The sequence below is a fragment of the Numida meleagris genome, chromosome 1 (genome assembly GCF_002078875.1).
Source record: "Numida meleagris isolate 19003 breed g44 Domestic line chromosome 1, NumMel1.0, whole genome shotgun sequence".
In the NCBI taxonomy this organism is placed as follows: Eukaryota; Metazoa; Chordata; class Aves; order Galliformes; family Numididae; genus Numida; species Numida meleagris.
This window is the reverse complement of record NC_034409.1, coordinates 106049299-106071418: the sequence shown is the minus strand read 5'-3', so window position 1 is coordinate 106071418 and position 22120 is coordinate 106049299. Positions and strand designations below refer to the sequence as shown.

Here is a 22120-nt window from a genome sequence, read left to right as displayed (position 1 = left end):
TCTTCCAAAAACTCAAAAAGAAAGGGACAGACCAAGCAAGGGTAAGGGATGCTATATGCAAGCAAAATGGTTCCTCAAACATCTCTATCTCTGTGGGGATTAGGAATGAAAAGATTGAAAAGATTAGGAGTAGGTCCCAATTATTAGAAAAGATAAGCTTAACAAAGTGATCAGGGAAGGAAAGAATGTGTGAAAGAAGTGATTAGGGAAGGAAGGAAAGGTTTAAGGGAAAAGGAAACAATAATCAAAAGGAATCCAGGTGTACCTGTCCTTTGGCAATACAGACTGAGAGCTGCTCCTGTTACTGCAGGATCTATGTGAGAGACTTCCTATTTCAAAATCTGCTCTGGGCTCTCCTGGATGTATGTGTGAATGAGGAGTCAGAGCCGCTGAACCCAGGCAGTCTGAAAAGCTTCAAGCAGGTCTGACGAGAGGTGAGTGAAGAACAACCTGTTGCACTGTGCACTTGTCCCTGCTGCTTCCAGGAGGGAGCTGCTGACCTAAGAAATTTGTTTTTCAGAGGATTGGGGTCTCTCCCTGGCTTCCTCAGGGTCCTACCTGCCTGAAACAAAAAGCTGGGGCTTCTGGGATCCTGTATCCCCCAGCAAGGGCAGCAGAAGCAGCGTGGGACACGTGCAGCCTTCACATGTACCCACGCTGGCTACTGGTTACCAATCCTGCTACTGGGCTGGGAGAGCACGCTGAAAACACCTATTAATTGTGGTCAAGCAGTCAAACAAGGTGTACTGGGCTGCAGAATGAGAGGGAGAGAGGGAAATACTGAAAATATCAATATAACAAAATATAAACCTTTAAGGCCTAACAGACAGTGCAGATGCTCCAATAGCAGTCTCATAAACTTTAAACTTATTTAACTTCATAAAACTCTGACCGGGTGAGGAAATACTATTCTAGCTCTCTTTGTAGGGTAAAAAATGAGATACAAACACAAAAGACAGAATTCATTTCTGAAGCAATATAATTATCTCAAAGTTATTCTTCTCACCTAAACTAGTCCTCTGCATGCTCACTGTAGTGAATGAAAATACCAGAATTTCTAAAGAATGATTCATGCCATCCATACAGCAGTGACAATTACAATCATCTGCGGCAAGGCAGACAGATGCCATGTCGCTGACGTGATCTGTCCTACGTGACATAGCGAGTGAGTGGGAGGCCAGGTTGAAAAATGGGTTTTGTTCATCCCTGGCAGGAGCTACCTTGCTGCCTGCAGTCATGAGTACCCTCTGTAACAATGAGTGGGACGGAAACAGGAACAGTGTTGTTTTCTTCCCCTAGGAGCTGGCATACAGCTGACATGATGAAGGTGGGTAACAGAGCTGGACGATTTCTGGAAGACTTTTCTTCCCCCTTATGATAAACCACATAAGAACATTTCAACATAGCCAAGATTGTGCAGGTGAAAGAGAATGATCTGGAAGACTAACAATGTTTTATGCCCTCATAAGCAAGAGAGATCTGATCAAATGCACTGTCTTGCGTGGTGTTCATTCCCCATACCACTTCCCTCCCTGTAAAATGAAAGGACAAACATACTTTCCACTTACAGCCCCAATCCATTCTGTGAGAAATGGAGCAAGGTGCTTGTTGTATAGGAGCAGCATTGCATTATGTCATTACAAAACCTCTCATACACAGCTGCTTGACACATTTGTAGACGTTCCAGCATTCTGTTCTCATTTGAAAAACATTACAGTAGACAGCCAGCCAGAATGGCAGGTAACCTAATCCAGCCAGGGGATGCACTGCGGCACTGTGCTGGGTTTCTCTTAAGAGCTGGCATTTCTCCAAAGACAAAAGGGTATTGATGGCATTTATGTGCTGGCTGAGTTTATAGAGACATGAAAAGCACTTGGATACAGTTTAAGGAGAAATTTCAATTCCCTCTGGGGACTGTTCCTCTCCTCATTGCCATTAGGCAAAATTTTAAATGGCACTTCCAGTGCCCAAGACTTGGATGGGGTTGTGCAAAAGGGTGCACCATTCCAGCCTAATGGTTTTGTCATTGTTAAAAATGGGAAGGGAGAAAGTAGTACAAATAGAGATGCTTCTTCTAGAGAAGCACTGCACAACACAAAACAAAACAAAACCACACAAAACAAAAAAACAAAACAAAAGAACATTCATTTCAGTTTTTAGTGAAAGGGATGATGTATTTGTTACAGTTATTCCACAAGGTCTGTCTGATCTCCAACCAAAAAAAGAACACATATAAGTGCTCAATTCAGCAGTAGGCCTGACTTTCTGGGAAGAGACTCACCTGATACTACAACATCAAAAGAAACCTGTTCTTAAATGCCAAACTGACAAAGCAGCAGCAAAAGCATCTGGATCATTTCACTGAGGAAGAAATGCACATGTACACAGCAGAATCACTGCTTTTCAAATAATTCATCTGTGCTTTCAACCACAACTTTACTGATATCAGCTATGTTCAGGAGAATATGAGTATCATGATTTGCAGCTCTTTTTCTAGACAACTGAAGGAAATGGATGTTTTCTTCCGTGAACCTTTTGCACTGCAGTTTGAGATGTGCTCATGTGATTCTAATATCACACAATGAGACAGATAGAAAAGATAACAATGCTCTGCATTTCTGCTCTGCCCAGGGCTTCCTGCATGGCCTGGAGAAGATGCTGTCAGATATGACTAGCTGTGGCAGCAGTCAATGCTGGTACATGACTGCAAACATTAACAAACAGATTTATGAGCACTGCAGATGCTGGCTATCAATACCAGCAAATTTTTCCACGTGGATAGTACTCAGATGTCTAGCTCTAAATTATCCTCCATAATGAGAGTCGGGTTCCAAATGAACATTAAAAAAAAAAAAGCACATGGTAACCAGTGGCAAAGGGAAAACATTAAATAAAGACAACTGATTTTATTCATGATTTAGAGCTGAGCTCCCTGGAGTATTATCTAAGTTTCATATTGCCATGATGAAGAAAATGCATCCAAAAGACAAGCAGGACCAATCAGTCTTCCCCACCCTCAGGTACAGCAGGAGGGCCGTGGAGTGTTCTTTCATGCGCACAGCACAGGTAAAACCCTCAAATCACAAAGGGAAAAAGGAAAAATTACCTGCTGATCTTCTGATGGTGACTGGGCCTCTTCATGGGCCCCTTCATCTGCACTGTGTTCTGTGTGTGCCTCAGATTCACCGGTGGTATCAGACTTTTCAGTCTCCTGGAAGCAAAGGGATCATTGTTAGCCTCAGGACACACAACCAATAACTCATTTCTATACTCTTGACTTTCTTATTTGGTGAGAGGTTTTCCTAATTTTTCTTCAGCACTGAAATCAGAATTTACCCCTTTGTACATTTTTCTGTGAAAGGATCATGTTGCTCTGTTGGTAAATGCATGGGGTTTGTAGAGGGAAAACATGAATTCAAGTACTTCTTGCCAGAATCCCTAACTCTTCTGTGGAGAGTTTAATGGAAATGGATGCTCACCCTGATGGCACATTCTGGCTTCAGAGTTAAGAAGCTTTTTTCACCAGCATGCATGCCAACTAAACTTCACCAGGAAGATACAGAAAAACAGATACAATAAAGGATTTTCTAAATAGTCGCTTAACTGTCTTGTTCAAAATCATCAGGTAACTATTTACAAACTAATCTATCTAATCTATTTATTCCAGCACCATGACCAAGCAGCTCATAGAAGGCTCTTCATTTGAAGTCCTGCCTGGGCTAGGTAGCTGTGAAAGGTCCCACTGGATCACACACTGTGTCAGATAAAAGGAAACCTCTATGGCTTTGAATGGAATAATAGAAATAGGTTGAACAGCAATAGCATAAAGGGCAAAGTCATGTTATTTGGGACAGATAGTTCTGGGACAGACTCTAGAAACAGATGTTTCCACTGTACTTCGGGAGCTTGTTAGCTGACGATCATCAAATAAGAAGAAGATGGATGTATTTAAATAACCAGAGAATAACTGAGCAAAGAACACGATGTAACAGTGAAAGTGCCAGTAAGTATGATCCTCAGATGTATGAGGTGAAGTACATTTGCTGGAGCTGAAGGCAAATATTAATGTCATTGTGTGAAGCAAAGGAGAAACCTCCTCCAGATCACTCTGTGCCATTCCAATCATCCAGGCTCAAGAAAGAGACATTCAGTCTGGAACAGGTGCAGAGGGGGTTAGAGGAATATTTGAGGGAATGGAGAGCCTGTCTTATGACAAAAAAAGCTTCACTACTTTCATCTACTGAATGTAATGCAGTGAGGGGATATGATGGCTCTCTAAAAATAGATCAGAGTAAATATCAGGGAGAGATAGGATAAGGAAGAGCACTTAAGTGTATGCAAAATGAGTACAAACCAGCTGTAAATAAAACCTCTAATCATTAGCAGCAGAGTGAAATTTTGGAAGAGCTTTCTAGTAGGTAAGTGGAGGCAATGGACCTCACTCACTGAAGGGAATATGAACAATTCTGAGAAGTCTTAACCTGGTGTGGTTGCCTCCAGCAACGGAGAATTGGGCTCAGAAATCATGTCCTGTGCCATCAGAAGTCCTATGCACTATGGGCAGAGCAGCACATCCCTGAAGAGAAGAGGAGATCCTCTGTGACCAAGCCCTTACAACTCCTGAATGATTCTCACACAACTTGCTCACTCCATTACACAGCTACATGAATGCTTTTGCTAGCATGTGGAGGATGGCAACGCTGTCTCATTTGAAGACTACATAAAAATGTGAGCTTGCTGCACGCTGATGCTGGTGGCATTGTTGTTAAAAACAGATCTACAGAGACACTTTTTTGGCTTATCTTTTACTTTTCCTTACAAGATAACAAAATATTTGAAGATTAAAAAGTGTGGCAACACAGAAACACATTGGAATTCTCTTGTGCAACATTGTGTTTGTACTTAGTTTCTTTACAGATACTTTCTTCACAGCAAAATGAAAAGGTTAGTAGCGTTCATGAAATATGAATTGATTAGAAATCTGTTTTCAGCATCTATCTTAACATTTCATTTTAAAATCCCCGCAGTCAATATTTTTTGGCAGATACATGAAACACATAAAGAGTGAAGATGGCATTCTAATTAAAATGTATCTAGTGTGTATAACTATCTCAGATGAATCATATACTTCCTCAGAATGTAAGGCAAGTAAAAGTGGTGGCTGAAAGATGTGAACTCCAGAATCAGTCAGCCAGCTCACACACATGGAGAACTGTGGTATTTGGAATACTGTCATCACACTAGCTCTACAGAGCAACATCAAATTCATTTCTTAATTATTTTTAAATGAAGTCCCTTTCATGAAGATTGACTGACCAGCTACTTATCTTTAAATAAAACACATATTCTATAAATTTGTAATTCAAATGCAGTCTTAGTATGAGTCTTTTTCAATAAAAAGACTAAAGCTCAACTATCTATGGGTTTGGGGATATCAAGATGATGACATTAAGATCAGGAATACTAAGATTAAGGATTTAAGTATACACAAGATTTGAAACAAGACCCTCAGCCTGAGTAAAGCAGTTTCTCTGAGTTCACAGAGCAACTGCAAACACAGATAATCTTGCTGCAAGCTACCTGCTCTCTGGAGTTCAGAGAAATAGAAGCACTATTCCACTTTGGTTAGTAAAGCTGTCAAAAAAAAAAAGCGTTTGTCCCTAAAAATCTAAAGTGATTAATTGCCTGCATTCAGACCTTGCTGAGATGCTCAATGTTGTACAGCATCCTATTCATCGTCTTAGTTTAAGTAATAGGCATCTCACTGACAGAAGAATTCACTTGAGTCATTTTAGAAAAAAAAAATGCTGTGTAGCCGCAACTTTTAATGGACTTTTCATGCAATAACCATATTGAGAACAGTCTCAGGCTAAGCACAAAAGTGGGGGTGCTTTGAAGAGAAATGTATTCAGGTTTATGGGAAGCTGAGAATGACACAGCATGACTCTAGATATACAAAGTACATTGATTGCATATTTACATTGGCACATCATTCTGTTCATGTCACTAATCCAAGATTAACTGAGATCTTTCAGAATTCTATCACTAACTAGAGTGATCTTTTGGTCAGGCACAAATGCCAGCCTGTCATTAAAGATATTAGGAAGTTGGAATAGAAGTATTTAAGTCCAGGTATTCCTTCAAGTGAGAAGGTATTTCATATCAATAGACTAAAAAAAATTACTAACAAAAACATCCTGCCTGCTTTTCTCATCAGCATAGGGTGGTCAGACACTGGAACAAGTTCCTTGGGGCAGTGGTCATAGCTTCAAATTTGCTGGAGTTCAAGGAGTGTTTGGGCAATGCTCTCAAACATAGGGTTTGGTTTTGGGTGGTCCTGTGTGGAGCTGGGAACTGGACTTGATAACCCTTATGGGTCCCTTCCAACTCAGAATATTCTTTATTTCTGTGATTCTATGACATAAAGTGCATGACTCGTTGCTGTTAAATGATGCTTTAGAAAATACAATATCCACTGTGATGGTGAGGCAGAGAAAGAGGATTGTTTGCGCTAATTTACTCTTTTGGAAGTACCAAAAATATGTATTGATTTCTGGTAAGATCATTGAGTTTTATAGCCACATAGCACCCTTTATAATAATGATAATAATGTACTTGGTATATAGTAAAACAAGAGTGAAGATCTATTCCTGACTCCCACATTGGCCTAAGCAAATACTCAGCATTTAGAGCATAAGCCTTTGCACAAAGATCTGCAGAAGTTTTCTTATGCCATTCATGCATCAAAATACTTTGTTATCTTGGAAGTGGGAACACAGTAATCAACAGTAACTTGATATTTGTACAGTGGTACCTTACCTAAACCCTTTAGCATAGGTCAGAACACATCTGGCTACAGGTAGAAGTAGATGCCTACTTAGGCAGCTGCCCCCCAGACTGTTTTCTATACTTCCTAGTTAAGTTTCACGTTGATTTGCTATTTCTTACTGAAATAATTGAAGCTTTTTCTTAAGAGGATTCTTAATAAGTGCATAATGACCAACTTAACAAGTGTGCTGCGGATCTAAGGATCTTCTTCACATATGTGTGCATTCAGAACTTCCTTCATTTATCTTACAGTCAATCTGGCCTTGGTGACAACTTTGATATTATTTGAACATATCAGACTCACCCTGTAAGCTTCCACATTAGGGTCTGGCACCATCGGATCTCCAATACCTAGCAGTATCAGCTCAATATAAACACTGGATAAGTGTCTGGTAATGAGTTGTAGCCACCTAATGCAGAGAGATATCAAGGCTACAATAAAGAGAAATTGTAAACTTGAAACATATTTTGCACTCAGCAGGATGATGTGACAATAAATTTAACTTCAACTTGTCAGGAAATTGGAGTTTGTTGCAAGAATTCCTCTGCTTGCCCTAGAAAACAGGCTCAAAACAGCCTTGGGTCAGCATGCTAGTGGGCTGTACTGTGAAACAACCACATGGTCATTAAGGAGCTTTTCTACCGCTGGTGCAATACAAGTTAAAAAAATGGAAAACAAGAGACTCTTCTGAGGCAAGAGTAGTCAATATTGAAAATATATCAGCTTTATATTAAACTTTATAATGACTCTATGAGGTAATAATACCCACAAAGCAAATGGTTACTGGCTGTTTTATGGTGTTTCTATACCTTATAGTTTACTTCTTTTGTAAATTATCACAATATTCCAGAAAAAGATGGAGAGGAGGAGAGGGAAAAAGGAGATGAGAGGTTTACGAAGGGATTAGTAGGAAACTTTCTAACTTTCTTGTGTCATCATCAACTTCTCTTCCACACCTGTCTTATTATTCCAGATTCATGCTGATGAAAATCAATGTCACAAATCACCCATTGTACTTGATGACTTGATGCTAAGGTTGAACTGGCAGTCTAATGAAAGGAAAGCAGAAGCAGTGCAGCAAGGCTATCTGTATAACAAAACACAGCCAAACTGTCATGCAGTGAAGATGCTAAGAAATACTACTAAAACAAATGCTAAAACACTCATATATGTATTTCTCAAATTCAGAAACAGATTACAAAAGGATGTAAATAGATGTCTACTCTTTACAAAGATTTTTTAAAACCACTTTCACTTATTTCCCCTTTCTGGACTGAAATAACCCCCATCATAACCAGTGGAGCCATCAATCAGCATAAAACATACCTGTTTTCTGCCAGTAGCACTAATAGTTATCTGCCCAGAAGAATGCACTGAATATGTTATTTTCAACATTTACAAAGTTGTCACGAAGCAGAAAATGTAAGAGACATAGCTGACATCTGGGAACGAATGAATTCTACAAAAATGCTACTTTGCTTCACAGATCCGCTATCTAACAGAAGCTTGCATGAAGGAGAAGATAATATAAGAAGTGGGAAGATGGAAAAAAGCAATTTTCTTTATCTCATTGATCCTCCACGTATCTTTTATAATGATTATTATAAGTAATACCTGCAGTTGTTTAAGCCTCGCATGGCTCTGTGGATGTTAATTTAATAAAATCTCAAAAAACTTTTGCGAGGTAGGCAAGTAACTTTTATTTCCCTTGGTGGGAGATGTGATAGCTAAAACAGAAAGTTTAAATCACTTGTTACTTATCACACAGGGACTCAAAGACAACATTTATAGCAGCTGTGGCTCTCCCCTGTGTATCTCTCCACCTGTAGTTCTCAAAGCACTTAGCAAAGCCTTGCTTTTCTCTATGCTTTTACAGCAGAGGATGAGCAGAGGGATATACAATGGTGTTTTACTCAGAGTTGGTAGAGAGTTGGTGGCTTAGTTAGATCAGAAAGCAGATCTCACGCTCCAGGGCAGCTCTTCATCCAGGTCATGACAATGCAGCAGAGTTCTATGCTGTCACTGACTCATCACTCCTCTGATTCAATTTGTTTTTTCAATCACCCATGTTAAAGGTAGAAATATTTGACTATGATCAAACGTGGTTGTGAGATAAGAGAGCTGTAATATGCTGTAATATAGCCAGTTACAGAGCTTTTATCTATAAAAAGACTGTTAAAAAAAGAACACATTGCTTTCTGTAAAAGGAAGAAAGAAGGGAAAAAAAAGGATCTGCTTTTGTCATAAATACAACATTTTCCAAATACTGTGGATAGAGAAAAATGAGTAGACTTGCCAAAGGGAGTTTGTGAAGTCTAAGACCTTAATTTATCGCAAGGCAGAGGGACTGAACCTCATAGTGCCAATCTGTGTGTATCCGTTCAGAATGGAATGGGTCCAGCAACCCAGCCCCCGTGCTGGAGGCCAGCAAAGACCTCATTTGCTCAAGGTTTGATGCAGTCAGGGATAAATGAACGCTTCTTGTGATTGACACAACCTATAAATTTATTCTGGAAGTTCTGCATCATTTAAAAGCTGAACATGATAAAACCTGACTGGTTTGTGTCAAAAAAAAAAAAAAGAAAAAAAAAGAAAAGAAAGAAACAATTATCAGATGGAGGCATGGTAACAAGCCTGCACTGAAAGAAGGGAAGACAGAAGTATTTTCTAATACTGAACCAGCCATATTAGTTTTCCCTTAAGAACATTTTGCTGCACCAGCATCTAATGTAATGCTTGCCACCATCCTTCATCTGACATGCTGAGTCACTGCTAATCTTTGTCCTTTATTAAAATCAAATATATGGCCCCCATGGAAGGACAGAAGTGCATACCTTTGTGCCTGGAGGAGGAGCAAGACCCAGGAATGAATAAATTATATTTTCTTCTTTAGCAGAGAAAAAGGATTCAAAGTCCTAAAAATGGAACAGACAAACAACAGAGAACTGGTAAGAAAAATCAGACAAAAAAGACAGGAGGAAGAGACTAGCCCAGGCAAATCTTTCTTACATTGACAAGAATTACTGAATTTCTACGAGTCCCTGCATTATCTGAGCCTTAGGAAGAATATTTGGATAAAATGAACTTCATCCTGGCTGGCAAAAGGAACAAATGGGCAAATCTCTCCAGAAGCTTACACTTTAGTTATATCATATCTACATCAGAATCGGATGAAATTAAGCATCTCGTTTTAATGTGCCTCAGCTATACATACCAAAGGAAAGCTATTCTCATTCAAATGTTAAGATAAACCACGCTGTGATTAAGAACACAAAATAGGCCCTCAAAATTCTGGGCAGCTTTGTAGTAAAGAAAAGAGAACAGTCAACATAACATCACAAGTGAAATGATTATGAGGAAACTGCTTTAAAGAAAGGCACTGTAACCAGAAAATGCAGTACCTTTTCAGCCAAACTTAGCAAAGGGTTGTGTTGTTCCCTCTAATGTATATGTACCATCCCAAATGTCTCGTCCAAATGTGAACTGAAGATATAAATCAGTATCATAAATGCCCATTTTCTCTTAAGTGCTGAAAACTGAAAAGTAACTGAAAAGATGGGATGTATGGCTCCTATTCTACCATCTAGAACTCACATGGTCTTTATATTTGTCTCTACAACCTTTCTATTGACTAAGGAAAATCTGCTATCAGTAGATTGTTTCTGAGGAATTCATGACTCACATCCTAGACAGAAAAACGTTAATATGTATCTAAGAAGTCAGCTGAAACTCTGCTCATACATACTGGCCCAGAATCACACAGCAGCTCTGTAAAAGATAGGGTACTAAACACAGGTCTGCTGAGTACTAGATCACTGCTATGACCATTTTATTATCCTTCCTCTAACCCCAGATAACTCCGAAAATAGAAGCCTGTAAATAAGAAGGTGCTGACTCATCCATGACACTTGTTTGTAAAGCTACATTAGGACCTGAGTTGTTTTTTCTGGGCTGTTTTAGCATTTCCATAAATGTCTGCCAAATGGTATCCTAGGGAAAGGCTGCAGCAAATGAATTAGAAGCTACCCTAATATCAACAACACTGGAATCAATGACATTTCAATCCAGTTTGGAGAGGTAATACAGCTTAACAGCCAGGCCGGATGACAGCCCATTTCACTGATTTATCGAAAGGACAGATTGGTTTTCACACAGACACAGCAACAGGAACTACCCAATCTGGGAGAAGCCACAGAACACATTTCATTCTGAACAGGCAGAATACCTGCTGCTGTTCCAGGTTATTCATTTCTCAAGCCATCTCTTTGCTTTTGTTTCTGTGGGGTTTCCCTTCTTATCTAATCCGTGTTTGCCTTAAGTATTTAAGAAAGCCACTGTTTCAAAAAAGATATACGTTGGTAGTTTATTCTGTTGATTTCTGTTTAAAGAGAAACCCATAAATTTCAGTTTACAGAGAAAAGCAGTTTACTTTTCTTTTCCTTCCTAGTTTTCTAGATATTTGGGTGTTTTTTTTTTTAAGCAAAAGCAAAGACAAGAGCAACAGAGTGCTCAGTATATTTAGAAAGTGACATAGATGCAGACATCTGTCTAGACATGAGCAAAGAAAGAGATTAAGAAAAAGATCAAATAAGAACATAATTGCCAACACTGATGGATTAGAATGGAAATGTGAAACTGGTGCAATGGCCAGGCATAGAAAAAGAATCAATTTGTAATCTGTTTCCTCAAATGACAACTAGATAACACTACATATTTTTTTTTCTGATACCTGGTTAAAACTTCATTTGCTGCATTTTTTTTTTTTTGGCCATTACATCTTATCCATCTCCAGTGTTTATGGAGCAGAACATATTTCACCAAGTCCTAGAACCGCAGGATAATTCAGGTGGGAAGAGACCTTAGGAGACCATCTAGTCCAACCTCCTACTTGAAGCAGGATCACTACTTAATTCAAACCAATAATGAATTCCTCTTTGTTGCAGCTGCAGCCTTTAAAATAGCTGGAGGTTGTCATGTCTCTATTCAAATCCCTCTTTCTTAGGGTGAGGAAGAAAATCTTTATTCTGAATTTTCATTTTCCCAATGCCCCCAGTGCAGGATACTGCTTATGTATATACACATAGATGTGTGACTGGGAACAAAACATACAGGACCATCAATGGGAAGGGAAGTGAGGTAAAGAGGAGATTTCAGAAGGATAAAGGAGCAAAAAAGAAATATAACAATTTCTGACCTAAGAAAAAAAAAAGACCATTTGGGAATGAGGAAAGAAAAAAAAAGATAGTAGAAAGTAGAAAAGTCTTACAAAAAAAAAAACCAAATAAACAAACAAAAACCACTCAGTGGTGTAAAGAGCTTGACTTTTTTAGCCCAGCAAAAAGAACATTAAGAGGATACGATCTCCAGTTACAAATACACTGGATGAGAACTGCTTAAACTAAAGGGCAGTTAAGGCATACGAGGAAATGGGTATAAACTGGCTGCATAAATCCAGGCATATATTCTAGGCTTACAGATGTCATGAAGCTAAGACCCTTGAAGAGTCTTATAAGAATAGCAATATTTTTTAAAGGGACTTTCATGACTTCAGGACACAGGACTGAACTTCACTGTCCTCCACCCTATTTTTCCTTTGTGCCGAAGAGAAAGGAAGTGGGACATGGAGGAACAGTTAAGGTGTATACATTATGTAAATTTCAAACAGGGCAAAACAGTCCTGGATTTCAGAATGATTAGTCTGTTGGGCCTCCAGAGGTTATGCAGGGAAGTAGAATGCAAATCCCCAGCTTTGTACTGTAGTTACACTGTGGAAGACATCAGGTCCCTCTGAGGAATTTTGCAGCAGCCTGCCAGCTGCTGGCCATGTTCTCAACCATCCCATACCATCTCACTTCATCTCACTCTGCAGCTCCTTTAAGGCACCTACTCGCATGGAGAAGGGTAAGGATCATGTACTGATATCTTTACCTTATTTATTTGGAAACTGTGTTGAGATGTCATGCAAAAAATGAATTGTTGTTATGCACCCATTGGGGTCATTAGATATAAGCTTTGAAAGCTGGGCACATAAGAACTCCGGAGATGTTTAAACTAATTGTAAGTTTGATTTAGTTTTTAAATCAGTAGCTACAATTAATTTCTGGACTCTTTTCCAAACTGAGATGTTTTTGCAAAGGACTTCTCTTGAACATAAATTTACTTTTAGATGCAGATTATTTGGCTTCCTGAAATGGCTTCACACATGGAGTAAAGATGGTATATTTATCATTTACTGGCAAGGCTGACTGGCTGCAATGCTTTGCAAGGCAATTACTCTTCAATTCACTAGATAACCTCTCAGGGGAGTCTCAGAAATATTTATGGCAACATTGGCTGCCACAAAATCCAGGGTAAGATATATCAAGTGATACTTTTTATTGGTACAGATCAGATGTTAAAATGTCCATGAAATCTAACCTACCAAGTTCTCTTTTAAGATTCCTGTGAGAAAATGAGGAAACAATCGTACTCATTACTCATACTACCAACTTCTTTTCTCAGAGTACTTCAGTTAATTCTGAAAACATTATGACATGCAAATCCCTGCTCTCCCAAAGCAACCTTTACAGTAGTTCACACTGGATTTGTTGAGTAACATAAAACTGGACTCACTATGTGAGCTGCGTTTCAGAGTACTTTGCAAGTTCACTTCAGAGATCATATCGGAGTACTTTCCAGCTTGTATTTCCATACATACTGTAAGCAAAAAAAACTGTCTCTGATTTCTCCTTTGAATCTCAATCCTAATATTTACATTGTAAAAGTATTATGTCACTGATTTGAACTTTCTCAAGAGAAATAACTTATTACAAGCACACGTGAAAATGTGTTACCATTTCTGTTTTGAAGAGCTGGATTTATTGAATAAGTAATTTAATTTCAGTAACTCAAACCACACATACAAACCATTCCAGTTAAATGTATTTCCTATAACACAGTAGAAAAGAAAGATGCTTGTTCACAGCCCCTGGTGTCTGAGACATCCGCTTGACTTCCTAGCAGCTCAAGCAACCACCATACATCACACAAAATTAACTCAAAGTTTGAGAAGTGAAGCACCAAACAGCTACCAAGTAGGTCAATATTGTTAAACCACATAACTGAGCACTCACTACTGCAAGTGCAGTTGAGCTGTTTTCACAGTCTACATTTGGTTATCCTGTGATATTGTGTGAAGAAGCCATAGTATCACCTAGCCAGTACTGACTTTGGGCTTCAGGAGCTGAAGTAAGAATTTAGGCAGTGAGCCAACAACAGGCTAAAGTGTGAGTGAGCTACACAGCAGGAGGTAGGAGAATGTGAGAGGAAAAACATGGAGCTCCTCACAGGTGGCAAACTCCATGCATAGGCATAGGTCTGCAGGGGATAATCAATTCAGCCTGTTAAGCAGAGTTTTTCTAATCACTTTTCCAACTGTATTTTTCTCTTAAAAAAAAAAAAAAAAAAAGGAATAATCTTATCGTTAATTTCCTTTCTGTGCTTAAAAACACTTTGTAAGAATTGGTCCTTCAAAGTGAATCTCTAATTGTCTTAAGGAGATTGTTTGGGGACACTTCTTAGTAATGAAAAAGTGTCACTTTCTGTGAAAGAAGACCGTCCAAAGGCATTAGATTTTCAAATAGCTTCTTACCCCACAGTACCGCTCCTCATTGAAGATCTGTGGAGGAAGAGGAATTCCATTTTGAGGCTTTTTTTCTCCAGGAACATTCTCTCTCATCCATTTCCTGTTGTCTTCATCACCTGCTATGTCCATTTGCTGAAAGTCAATCTTGTTGGCCTCTAAAAAGCCCACTACCTCTTGCTGTTTCTTTTTTATCTGGTTAGGAAAGCAAAAGAAACAAAACCGCTTTTTTAAAATTGAAATTTGTTTTCAGAAAGCAATTACTGTTACAAGCAGAGCTGATGCAAATATGTCAAGTTGGATCCACTGCTTCAGTGCCCCCCAAACCTTTTGAAGCTGAGATTCAACACTTCCAGACCACTACTGTTAGTTTTCTTTCCCCTAGCTTCCTTTTTCCCTCCATCTTAGAAAAGAAGCTCAGCAGAAAGCCTCCTACTCTGTTTCCAGATCTGTGAGTGTTGTGTACTAAACTAATCCTGCCTACATATGCAGATATGTACATATTCTCCTCAATATATGACACCTTCCTTTTTCCTACTCTTTACATATGACATTTAGATTTCAGAGCTGTATGTGTTTCTCAGTTCCTGTTCTTCAATGCTATGCATAATTAAAGTAAGTGAAAATCAAATACAGTTTAATTCCTATGCTTGAATATTTCCCACATTATAGACAACAATGTTCCAGTATGGCCATGGAGAACGTATCATGTATAAATAAAGCATGTTATACAAAGCTTACATGTCAACTAGAATTCAACTGTGGCCTTATTCCTTTGATGCTAGTACTGTACAGACCTAGGATTGAGGCATCAAGCCTATAGCTTATGCTTTGCCTATGGCTTATCCTTTTAGCTTAAAGATGTAATAATAATCATTATACTTCTCAACTAAAGGGCTGCTGCTACAAAGCAACATTTAAACAACTTCCCAATTTTGTCAGTTTTTAACATTTCTAGACTTGCTAGGCCAAATTTTTGTCCTGCAAGAACTGCAGTATTTGAAGCAAACACTGTTTGGACTGATCTGTACAAATTCCCTCATGCTGCTCCTTGGTCACACACAACTATATTACTGCCTAGCACAATCTTGCTCCAGAGATGACTCTCCTTCCAGTTCTGTTCCTCCATGCAGCAACTTTGTGTGATATAAAGATTACAGTAGCTAGAATGACATATCCAAGTTTTACATATAAGCCATCATATGATTTGAAACCAGATCTTCTGCAAATCAGAAATCTGAGCACTTGAATTTAAAGTGACACCAACCTAGCATAAATCAGTTTGAGACAGGCAATGAGATGAGAAATACCCATGGGTTATGTATTTCTATAATCTAATAAACCTGAAAAGCTGAAGTAGACTGCAAGCCTATCCTATTGGTGGAGTGAATTTTTGTTATTATTAAGCATAGAAATTCTTGTTCTAGTTTAATTAAGGATACATTCTACCTATACAGTTACATTTTGCTTATAAGAAATAAAAATATAGAGCATTTTATGCACGTTAATTTAGCAGCAGAGGTTTATGGTGAGCTAGCAAAAGCAAATAACTTTGAATGCAAACACTGCTCTAATCTGTTCACAAGCCACGAGGCTGACAGTTCTCAAAGGTGCTCATTTATTTTCTTATTTTCAATTGTTAATTAGAGGTCATTTTCTTAATTAGTTGCATGGTTGTTTGCTAAACACACCTGGCAGAAAGGATTGCCTGAGGAACACGTGCATACTTCATCGGAGGTGGCAGAATTATGTTTGTATAAACAGTTAATAAAATCTGCATGAGACAGTACTAAGAGTTCTACCACTTGCTCTGAAAGCCAGTGCAGTTAAGTGTTGTCAGCTGCAATTTCAGCATCAGCTTGTCCCTTGGAGCACTGAAGGAGATATGGCTCCTGGAATAGCAAGTGCCAGACAGATTGTGCCGCTGAGGAGATAAGGAAAACAGAACTACTGAGTCTGTGCTCCCCTGCGTATGGCTGCAGCTATATCTTTCAGAATTAACACTGGATAAACAATTTTTTCTTCAGTTTGAAGTTCATAATACACAGGAGGCTCAGACAGTGCCAGAAAAATGGAATGCTGAGGATAAATAACGCTACATGCAATTGTGCCTGGATAAGACAAGATGTTTTTCATGATGACAGTAACAATAAACTACGCAGGAGGTGATACTTCAGACTTAGAATGACTAGGGTTTAGGCAGAGCAAAAGATTCGGTGCCTGAGACAGACACTAAGTATAAAACCATAAGGAGAGCCTCTGCCATGGGTGGCACCAGGTAGCTGGGCAACCGTAAGAATGTCTCTAGCAAACAGCACTCAGGGAAATCTTCCAGTTCATAACAACACAGAGGACACACAAAGGTTTCCCAGAATGGATGAGATTGCAGGAGCTTGTTTGTGCCCTCACTTGTGTCTGATGGCATGGGAAGAATTCAGATTACTCAGCCATAGATTCCCTGGAAGTGGTGGTGAGCAAGATATTATTTCATCAATGCCATTTTCCCTTTCAACAAAGCTTAAGTTCTGCTATGCCTAGCTGACAGTCCCTTAAATTAAGAAAGGACTCTTTCAAATAAATATCATCTATCTAGAGTGTAAGAGCTACAGATATCAGTAGTTTCACCTGATGCGTAACTGAATGCTATCTATATTCTTGCAATCCAGAGCATTCCCACTGACCAGCTGCCTGTGGTAGAAGCAAATGGTATCTAGTCAACAACTTACTGCAGTGGGAACGTCAATGTCAGCAGGCAAGGCTGCTGCAACTCTCCGTTCTAACTGAGACACAGACAATCGGTTGATCAACATTCTTATCTATTACATTCTAACTTTCTGCTGTGGCTCTTTATTCTATCAAGTATTAATCTCATTAGTCTACATCTTGCTTAGTCTTTCTGATGTGATTGTGTTACATTACAACTGAGACCTGCAGATTTGAAAGTAAGTTAAAAAAACAGAAACACTGAAAGAAAGGGGTTGTAGAGGTGCCCTAACCATAAACACTAGAAAGCAAGACTTTAGAAGACCTCTGTGTAAGACATGAATCCCCATTCTCACAGTACACTTGTATTTTGCAGGAATTTACCCATTTCTAAACACTTCTGTGGCTACTAACAAAATTATTTTAGCATTGAATGCTTCTTTCAAGCCAATCATTTAGTACTTTTTTTATGCTGTAAGTGTCTCCACTCCTGCTTGCCTTCATGCATAGCTCAATATCAGCTATTTTTGGCACAGAAAGATCATTAAGCTAAAGTTATCGTTAAAGCTAAGTTACAGAAATTTCTGAATCACTGAGGGAAAAATACAAACCAGTCTGCTCTAGACCTACACTGAATTACATCACTCGAGCATCTGATTCAGAGCACCAGAATGCTGCTGGGTTCATTGCATTCACTTTTAAAAAGTACTTCTTAACATGACAACCAGTTGCAATTAGTAATGTAATTGTGTAGTACATAAAATGGAAATGATTTTAATTCTTTACTAATGACAGTGTGCTGGCCTACAACAGGAGTGGTCAGCATCATATTTTGAAATTCAGAATTAACAACATGCATTTGATGGAGACCAGACACAATGAAGAGAGATCATCAGTGCTACACAGGCAATTTAGACTTCCAATTTAAAACCCATAGGGATGAAATCCATTCTTCTAAAAGATACTCTGTTTTCTCTTCAGATCGTACAAATCTTTTGCCTTTTACTAAAGATTTCCATGGAGAGGAACAGTAGAAGTTGTACAAGGCTGATACAAAATTCATAATATAATAATATACTGGGGTTTGTGTTGGCTCCTTGCATGAGTTTTATTTAATATATACCAAAACTTACACAATGCTCACTGAAAAGATACCTTCCATCTATTTTAATCATTAAATGTGGAAAAATTCTCCAGCTGAACATTGTGTTTACTTGGAATTACAGTTATGTACCAGTAATCCAAACACATGCTGCCTTCTGAGATTGCTACAGCTATTCATACAACCCACACAATAGCAAGAAGGAAATACAGAGGCATATTGCCTGGCAGAGATGCCATACTCTTCCTTTCAATATGTCTGGGATCTCACTGACAGCTTTGAAGGCTGCTAGCATATAGTAGAGAATGGCATTAATAAGCTTATAGCCTATTGCAGTTCACTGGCATCAGTTGTCTTTCTCAGAGAAGTAATAACTGACAGTAGCAATGCTTAACAGCACAAAATGACTGGATAAAGTTTGCATGTTGCCCTGTGTTCAGTGTAGCATACACGTACCCCCCCTTCATTGCAGTCCAACAGGAAAGGAGGTAGTTATTGCTGAAAGCTGGGAGAGTGATGCAAGAATTATGTATGGCAAAGGAAAGATTTGGGTTCAGATAGTACTAAGTATATGATATGTTTCATTTTAATTGCTTAAGTGACCTCCTGAATGTCAACATTTAATTAAAACACTCAGTTGATTCGCTGAACTGCAACCCCAAACCTCTAGCTGGAATGGCAACAATCCACGCCAGAGTCGCACAATATCAGTCTTGAAGGAGGACCAAGGTAATGGCCACAACACACATAGAGGATGTCTGCAGTTGGATTTTGGTCATGGTCACACCTTCTCCACAGAACAGATGACTGGTAAAGGGAGCAGGTAAGGCTCTTGTTTGGTCAGTCAAGGGAGACCAAAACAGGAGATCGAACAGGAGAGAAAAGACTGCCAATGCACACTTCGTGGCAATTTAGAACACTGTTTAAGCAGTCACTGCTACATTACAAATTAACAAACATGCAGTTTCCAACCTCCTCCTCTTCTTTCTCTGTCTTGCATTTAAGGTTTCTTATTAAAAAAGGAACAGTAAAATGTCAATGGTAAATTCAGAGTGTCAAGCTTACATATAGGCAGGAAAAAAAAAAGCTGATGAGAGAGCTGCAAAAGTTCCTTTTGAAACTTTGACTTCTAGGAAATATCTCCCAGTTCATTTTCTAGAGATGATGGTCCTGTGATCAGGGCATCGGTTTTTTTTTGGGGGGGTTTTTTGTTTTTTTTTTTTGTTTTTTTTTTTTGGAGCTTTTCAGCTCTGGAAGCTTCTTAAAGACATGAGGCCAGTGTCAGAGAGACAGAGATGTAGTTACAGCTATGTGCATGCACCAGCCAAATTGTTTAGCCATGTCATTGGGAATGAGTGACTGCCAAAGGAAAGCTGCAATCTGAGATGATATGGGAACTGGATATAAAAGGAAACAGTCCTTTCCCAGTTCCCACCTCCCACAGACTTCCAACCTCTCTACTATTCACATGCCCTTTCCTTCAACTAATACACTATGCTGACAGCTACAGCAGTAGATCTCAATTTTAAGAATCAACAGTACCCCATTTTAAGAGATACTTAAAAAACAAAGAAAAAAAAAGAGGATGGAGAAGACATTCTTTCTGCAGAACTTTATTCAGCTCACTTTGACTTCAGGCTCTTTATCAGACACAGCTCCCATTCAGCAGGAGCAGTGTCCTGAAGTTTCCTTTAAAATAAATACATTAATTTCTACTATAAACAACCTACCTTAGCATTTGTGCAAATACAATCTCCGCTCTTCCTTCTTCAATTAATATATTTTGTATACACTTCTTCAAACAGAAACAAATCTATTAACTGACAGATCATTTATATGGAAATTTTATACCTATATTAAAATCTAACATTCGAGCAAGTTTGCATTAACATGAATTTTCTACATCTTGAGTTGCTTTCAAAAATAAAGTGGTCAATGCAGATGAGAATAAAATCAGTGTTTTCCCTTTACATGCAAACTTAGCCTATTGTGGGATCTTCTAGGCTAATTTACCAGCTTGATCCCAGCAGAAAGAGGCGTACGTTAAATGAGACACCTACCGCTGTAGACCCCGAAGATGTGGCTACAAAGACTTTGATCACCATTTTGACAGTGATGAAAATGAATCAGCAGAGCACGCCTGCTATCCACAAGTCAACAAAGTCCCAAGAGGAATCCCAGCCTTCAGCAGCACCCAGATCCTAAATGGGTGCCCCCCACAGCAATCCACCAGCTTTAGCTCTCCCTCTCCTCAGGGTCCCAGGTTTTCCCACTCCATTGGCTCTTAGGTATTTTGCGATGAGGGGCCGGTTCGAGGATTGGATAGTAAGAGGAGCCACAGCAGGGGGTTTGCACCTGCCCCCAGCCTTATCGAATTAGATTGACAGAATGGCAGTCCATAAAAGGCAAAGGAGAGTCCTGCACCAATGAGGCAGGGCTGGAGAAATGTTCAGGAGAGGGGGAAGGGACAAGGGACAAGGGACAGGGATCGGGCAACTCAGTGCAGAGGGAGATCACAGAGCTGTAGGGAAATGTTTAAAGTTGTGTTGGCGCAGACTCAGCTACCACCAGCATAAAAGGGCTTGCACCTTCTCCCTGACCACAATAAGGACATTTTTTCACATTACAAAAGGGAGGAGAGGGCAGAGGGAACATAGGTTCAAAAGTAATTATAGCAGAGATCAGAGATTTCTTACTGAAATAAGCCAAATACTTCTAACTTACATATTACAAATACTTCCAGCTGTTAAAAAACTCAGATCATGATTCAAACTGCAGGGTTCAGGCACTTCTGAAATGATTGTGTCAGTCCATTTCCTAGTACTAAGGAGGGTGACTGGGCCAATTGCATGCATCCGAACCCTATTACTGGATTCTTTTCCTTCGCTTTGCATCACTGGTGAAATTTTCCAGTGCATGGGGTATAAGAGGAGGTCCAGAATTTTTGGTAAAAAAAAAAAATCCATTCTGCTATGTTATCCAGAATGCACTTTTTCCATCAAGCTGTTTCCTTCTATCCCAAAGACAGTCACAATTCAGTGGCTGCCTGCACATAGTTGCTCAAGAAGGTCTCTGAGCATGAAAGGTATTTAAAGAATGTTAAATATTGACAGATTACTTTTAGATTCTAAGAACCAGGTTCATTTCTGCTATAAGCTTGCAATGTGATACTGAGTTCAGCAAACTGACCTGGTGTCAGAGATAAAACTGACCTAATGCACATACTAAAAATTATGATTGAACATCACAGTGCCCAATCCTAAAACTACTTAAAATGGAATAAAAGGCTTCCTTACTAGGATTGATTAAATAGAGCTTAGAGCAGAAGAGAAATGCTGCTCTTGAAACTAAGTTTTTTGTACATTGAAACCACTATAAGCTGGAAACGCAGCATTTCATGTATTGAACAGGAATCCTGAAAAAACTCAGTGAAAACTAAAAATAACAGTATGGATATTTTGCACTGTTTACTGTGGCTTGCCATCTGTCATTTTTTCTTCTTTTGAGAAGCAATGGGAAGTTTGGTAAAAAAAAAAAAAAAAGCCATTTGGAATCAGATATTTTCACAGAGTATTCACCTGCAAAACATGGTAAACAACTTAGTACAAAACAATACATTGGAGCTTTTGAAGAAGGTCCAGAGGAGGGCCACAAAGATGCTCAGAGGGCTGGAGCACCTCTCCTATGAAGACAAGCTGAAGGAAGTGGACTTGTGCAGTGTAAGAGAAGACCACAGGGAGATCTCACTGTGGCCTTTCAATACTAGAAGGGAGCTTATAAACAGGAGGGAAACTCACTTTTTGCATGTTCTGATAGAGATAGGACGAGGGGAAATGGCTTTAAGCTAAAAGAGGGGAGATTTAGG

General features: G+C 39.1%; 1 protein-coding gene across 1 annotated transcript in view; it reads right to left on the bottom strand.

Moving 5' to 3' along the window:
- LOC110403037 (SH3 domain-binding glutamic acid-rich protein-like) overlaps positions 1-22120 on the bottom strand; it is a 28336-nt gene that overhangs the window by 5427 nt on the left and 789 nt on the right. Inside the window, exons 2-4 of the mRNA XM_021405793.1 lie at positions 14460-14645; positions 9664-9744; positions 3107-3211 (exon numbers count right to left, since the gene is read on the bottom strand). Coding sequence (XP_021261468.1) covers positions 3107-3211; positions 9664-9744; positions 14460-14582 — 309 coding nt within the window. The 5' untranslated portion in view covers positions 14583-14645. The remainder of the gene's footprint in view (positions 1-3106; positions 3212-9663; positions 9745-14459; positions 14646-22120) is intronic.